The 5,633-nt window shown below is 51.9% G+C and overlaps 1 protein-coding gene across 2 annotated transcripts in view; it reads right to left on the bottom strand.

The window, feature by feature from the left end:
• Positions 1 to 5,633, bottom strand: part of Tmprss6 (transmembrane serine protease 6) — a 31,293-nt gene that overhangs the window by 19,248 nt on the left and 6,412 nt on the right. For both annotated transcript variants that reach the window (XM_013348731.1, XM_026782623.1), the window contains exons 3-6: positions 3,031 to 3,164; positions 2,161 to 2,228; positions 1,452 to 1,630; positions 1,166 to 1,207 (exon numbers count right to left, since the gene is read on the bottom strand). In XM_013348731.1, the coding sequence (XP_013204185.1) occupies positions 1,166 to 1,207; positions 1,452 to 1,630; positions 2,161 to 2,228; positions 3,031 to 3,164 (423 nt within the window). The remainder of the gene's footprint in view (positions 1 to 1,165; positions 1,208 to 1,451; positions 1,631 to 2,160; positions 2,229 to 3,030; positions 3,165 to 5,633) is intronic.

The raw sequence follows: 5,633 nt of genomic DNA, 5'->3' as shown, positions 1-5,633 counted from the left end.
ATGACAGATAGATAGATAGATAGATAGATGATAGATAGATAGATAGATAGATAGATAGATAGATAGATAGATAGATGATAGATAATAGGTAGATGGATAGATAGACAGATGATAGATAGGTGGATAGATAGATGGTAGATGGATGGATGGATGGATGGATGGATAGATAGACAGATGATAGATAGATAGACAGATGATAGATAGATTAGATAGATAGCGTCTGGCCAGCAGGGCAGGAGGAAAGGAGTCAGAACAGGAGTAACTGGGATTTTAAGCTGTCTTCCTCACTGAGAGGGGTTGGGGCGCTCACTCCTACTTCAGCTCTGGGTGGAAATGGGTTCTCAACCTTTGTAATGCTGCGACTTTTTAATACAGGCTCCTCATGTTGTGGTGACTCCCAACCATGACATTATCTTTGCTGCTACTTCATAGTTATAATTTTTGCTACTGTTATGAATCGTAATGTAAACATCTGATATGCAATCCCATGTAACCCAGAGGGGTCATGACCCACAGGTTGAGAACCACTGCAGGCTTGTGTTCAGGGTCACAGGGTACACTAGCCTAACTCAGTCTATAGACTACCGTGCTGCACACTACCCCCAGCATTGCACAACAGGGTGCTCCGGCTGGCACCTGGCTTCTCAGGGCTCAGCAAGAAGCCAGTGGGGCCTCTGGGAGAAAAGCAAAGTAATATTGGGCAGAGAGAGGAGCGCAGGTTAGCTCCGCTGAGGAGAGAAGGATAAAGATAGAGTTCTTGAATAAGCCAGAACTATCCTCTCTGACAGATCAGCTTAAATGCTGAGTGACTGAGGGATGGAGCATGGATTGGCAAGACTGTATCTTCAGTAGGAAAAAGGGTGGGCGGGCAGGCCGAGTTGATTGACAGGCAGCAGGCATAGGTTTCCCCATGACTGATCTACAGCTTCCTTCACTCTCACATCCAAGACACAGGCACACAAGCACACCTCTACCTGGACCTCCACCCCTCAGCCTTGCTCAGAGCCCTTGCCCAGCCCCCCCCCCCGTGACCTCCTCCAGTGTCCCTAGGTCTGGGCTCCCTGCCCCCACAGTGAAGGAAGCCTCGGGACCCCCAACAATTGACCAGACAAGAAACCCTCGGATGCAAAAGGAAAGAGGCCAAAGCAAGGACACAGCAGCGTACCCAGCATGGAATTCAGTACGGCTATGTCGTTCACACTGGCTTCTGTCAAAAGGAAACGAACACACAAATAAACAAGGGCGAAGCCAAATAAACAGAACGTTGAAAATAAAAACAGGGAAAAGGAGGAAAGCCAGGCTCGTCCAAGGCCAGCCCCCCAGGCCACCTGGCCCCGCCCTCTGTCCTGGCTCCAGGGTCACAGGGGGTCACCTAAGTATCCCCACCCCAGGGATAGCCTCCCCCAGCCCTGCTGGTCTAATCACACCAGGATTCCCCTCCCAGTACTGACCCAGAATCACCAGGCTTTCGGGGTCCACCTCATATTCGGTCCTATAGGAAGCCAGGGCCGAGCTGTTGGACAGCAGCTCCCCCACCAGGAGCTCACGCACCACCTCAGGGCTCAGTGTCAGTCGCTGGTACTCGGGGATGTCAAGGATAAACCAGAAGAAGCAGGTGAGGGATCCCTCCCTATGCAGACAGAGGTGAAAGGGACCTGCAGCCTCGTCCCTGTACAGCTCTCCACTCAAGGGAACAACCGAGACCCAAACCCACTGGGCACCTGCTAGGTTTTCTTCTCATTCTCTCCCATAGGAGGAGAGATCGAGTCTCAGGAGGGTCAGAGACCGTTTGGTAAGTGGTAGAACCAGATATGACCAGGCAAGCCAAGTCCTAAACCGGGTTCCTGTCCTTGTGTTCCCAAGCATACTTCCAACCTGGGCCCACCTACATGAGACATCCCCAGTCCTGGCATGGTGTGAACCACGTCACAACACACCACCCTCTGTAGATAAGACCAAGTTCAATAAAGGGAAACCACATGCAGGTAGGCTAAGGTCTCGCTCTGTGCCTCAGTTTCCCCATGTTCTTGTTTCCTTTATTTTGGAGTTTTGAGGAAAAGTATGATTAGGGCATTGTGTCAGAAGCCTATAGGATCCAGCCCTCCCTGCCCTTAGAGCTGAGCCTCTCACTGGGGGGCCAGTTAGGCTGGGACGACTCACCCAAAGGAGTAGATGGAACTGGAGTTGTAATAAGCATCCAGACGGGTGCTGGCAATCAGCTCTTTGAGCTGTGAGGAGGGAGACAGGCTCCGGTTACCCTCTGTGGTGGCATGGATGCTGGCTTCCTAAGCCCCTTCCTCATCATGTGCCCTTTCCAGCCTGACACGGAAGCCTTGGCTGAGGGCTTGCCACCAACACAAGCACAAGGTTAAGCCAGGCACAACCCTCTCATCCTGTCCCCCACCACACCTCACCCTACCCTGCAACCTCCCCTTGCTACAGTCTCATCCAAGCCCTGCAAAGCCCCAGCCCACCTTTGGGTCCTCTCTCCTTCTCCCAGTGACCTCTGGTATAGCCAACCCACTCTGGAAGTTCCGCTAGCCTGCTGTTAATGAGCGAGGTAGAGCCGAGGGCAATGGAAGCGCTACCAACAGCCCTGTACACCTGGGACCCAGTATGAAGAGCCCTGCAGCAGTCCCCTCTCTCTCACGGCTGAGGGGTGCATTCAGCATTTCTACCTGTCCCCCTGAAATACAGTGCTGTGCCCGGCTGAGAGGGAAAGGGGCTAGTAGCCCACTGTCCAGTGTCCAATAGCCATTGCACTGTATGAGAGGGGCAGAGCCCTGGCAATATGAGCTGCATGATCTCAACGTCCCTGCTGTACTCCTGGCAAGAGGCAAAATCAAGATTTCTTTCTAGTCAGTTGAATTCTGGGCATGACCATGCCACATCCAGGACAGCCCCTTCCCATGGTACCCAGAACAGGGTCTACCCCAGTAAGCACTCTCTGCAAAATGATGGACAAACTCACCAGACTCACCCTCCCACATTCCACCCCCCTCGCCATCCTGCCTTCCCGCCCCTCCTTACCATTTTCTGGGCTTTGGCAGTTTCACTGCGGAAAGCACCGGACTCTCGTCGGGCCAGGTCCTGGGAGAAATGGCGGTTGAGCACCCGGAGGCTGCCGGAGTACACCTGGCTAATGGTCACTTCTGTCTTGTACCCTGGGCAGAAAGAAATGGGTTACCAAGGAAGCATTCCAAAAGTCCCTTGCCTCTCTCACCTGTCACTCCAACCCTCAGCATGTCCCTGGAGTCTTGTGCCTCCAGGGCAGCACTGTTAGCACTCTGCTCTGTACCCCCATCCACCAAGTTATCCAGGGATCCCCAAAGTGCATCTAAGCATCCGCTGTGTTGGGCAGTCTGGAAACGGGAAGAGGGATAAGTAAAGGGAGCGGCTGCATGGACAAAAGGGATGCCTGCAAGCACATGGACACAGGGAAGTGGGAATTGTGGGCACTGGGGAGAGCTGTCTTCTGCACAGTTGGGGTCTGAGGGGATCCTTGAACATCCAGGTGGAGCGACAGCAACAGTGATAGCAGGCACCGTGAGGATAGACCTGAGCCGGGACAAACAGATGTGGAAGTCGCCAGGGATAAAGGACATGTGACCACTAAGGATGCTGAATAAAACTAGATGGAGACCAAAAGGAGAACCTTCCTGGGGAGAGGATGCTGGACAAGTGAGAGCTGAGGTTGAAGGCAAAGGCATGGGCATGGCAAGGAAGACTGCATGCTCCTGGCCCAATACAACGAAGACCACCTGGATCCAAGATTCAAGGATGGCCATGATAGAGGCTAAACGAGCTGGGGCTGGGGTGGAGCAGAGCCTGACTCTGCCGGGTCTATGAGAGCAGACATTCACTGGAGGTCTCCACACTACTTAGTGCCTTCTCGGAGTGCTGCAGTGAGAGACGAAGCTCAAAGGAGATGTGGAGGATGCAAGGGTCCCAGTGTGTGAGTAAGATGGACGGGATTGGAATCCGGTTTTAGATGGGGAGGGTGGGAGGCAGAGCCCGCGTCATAGGAGGGCTGGTGTCTGGTGTCTTGAGACCTCTTTTCTGAGAGGATTTTTTTCTCTGGGAGCAAGAGAGAATGAGGTCAATCTGGAGCTGTAGGATGACTGAGAGAGGAAGGGGTTCCGCTATTAGACCCCACAGAGCCTCAGGAAGCTGAGTACTCCTCTCAGACACAGTCATACTGCTCTTTGTCCAGTCATCTGCCCCACTTCGCGCTGGCCCATCATCCCTCCAAGATGGGTGTGGCATGCCCTCCACTCATCTCCTCACTCAGTGCTGGCCTGGGTAGGAGGAGTTATCCTAACAGCTCCCTCGGGGGTTTCTTCTACTTTGAACGTTTTAAGGGGGTGGCATTTTCTAGTAGGTTCTAGAGCTCTTGCCTGGCACCCTGGGTCTTCAGCCCCAGGTAGAACCCCATTGGGGCACAGAAGGAAGGGTTAGAAAGATGACTGCCAGGTGAGTATCTAGCTCTTCATCCCTGAAAACAAGTTACCCAGTAACTTAATGAGACCGCCCTCTGGCCTCAGTATTTGGGGTGCTGGCTTCCTGCTGGTGGTGAAGGGCCCTTTGCCTGTATTACTCAGCTCTGAAAAGAACCAATGAGTCATCGTAAGACAGTCCCTGTTTGACATGGGGACTGTGATGATAGTTTTATGACAACTTGACACAAGCTAGAGTCATTTGGAAAGAGGGAACATCAATTGAGAAAATGTTCTTGACCTGGTGGTGGTGGTGGCGCACGTCTTTAATCCCAGCACTTGGGAGGCAGAGGCAGGCGAATGTCTGTGAGTTTGAAGCCAGTCCAGTTTACAAAGAGAGTTCCAGGACAGCCAGGGCTACACAGTGGAACTCTGTCTCAGGAAAAGAGATAGACAGAGAGAGAAGGAAGAAATGTAGGAAGGAAAGAAGGAAGGGAGGGAGGGAGGGAGGGAGGGAGGAAGGAAGGAAGGAAGGAAGGAAGGAAGGAAGGAAGGAAGGAAGGAAGGAAGGAAGGGAGCATGTTCAAAAATAACTAACTCTTGGGCAAGCCTGTGGGACATTTTCTTGATTAGTGATTGATGTGGGAGGACCCCGCTTACTATGGGAGGTAACACCCTGCACCAGTGACCCTGGGTGCTATAAGAAAGTGGGCTGATTAAGTCATGAGAAGCAAGCCAGTAAGCAATGTTCCTCCATAGCCTCTGTTTCAGTTCTGGCTTCCAGGTTCCTACCCTTACATTCCTGGTGATGGAGAGCTACCTGGAAACGTTAGGTGAAATTAACCCTCTCCTCCCCAAGTTGCTTTTGGCCATAGTGTTTTGTCACAGCAATAGAAACCCTAAGGTAGGGATCTTCAACATGGCATCTTTCTCTGAGCTTAGCTGGACTCTAGACAGTGGATCTGTCTCCCTAAAGCTGTTCCAAGTGAGTCTAGCCTCCCAGGTCCTGTCCATGGATCTGAAGTTTTACTGGTAGATATGTGCAAAAAGAATTCCATCTAAATGTTTAATGAAAAGCCTCTAATCATGTAAATAAGCTGAACTGTCCTTTCTGGAGTTTCTGAACTCCCTTAGCACCCTAGGCCATAACAGGTATGTTATAATTGTATTTGACACCATAGTGGAATCATGAGAACA

This window comes from Microtus ochrogaster, chromosome 15 (genome assembly GCF_000317375.1).
Source record: "Microtus ochrogaster isolate Prairie Vole_2 chromosome 15, MicOch1.0, whole genome shotgun sequence".
Taxonomy (NCBI): Eukaryota; Metazoa; Chordata; class Mammalia; order Rodentia; family Cricetidae; genus Microtus; species Microtus ochrogaster.
This window is presented reverse-complemented; position numbering and strand designations above follow the sequence as displayed.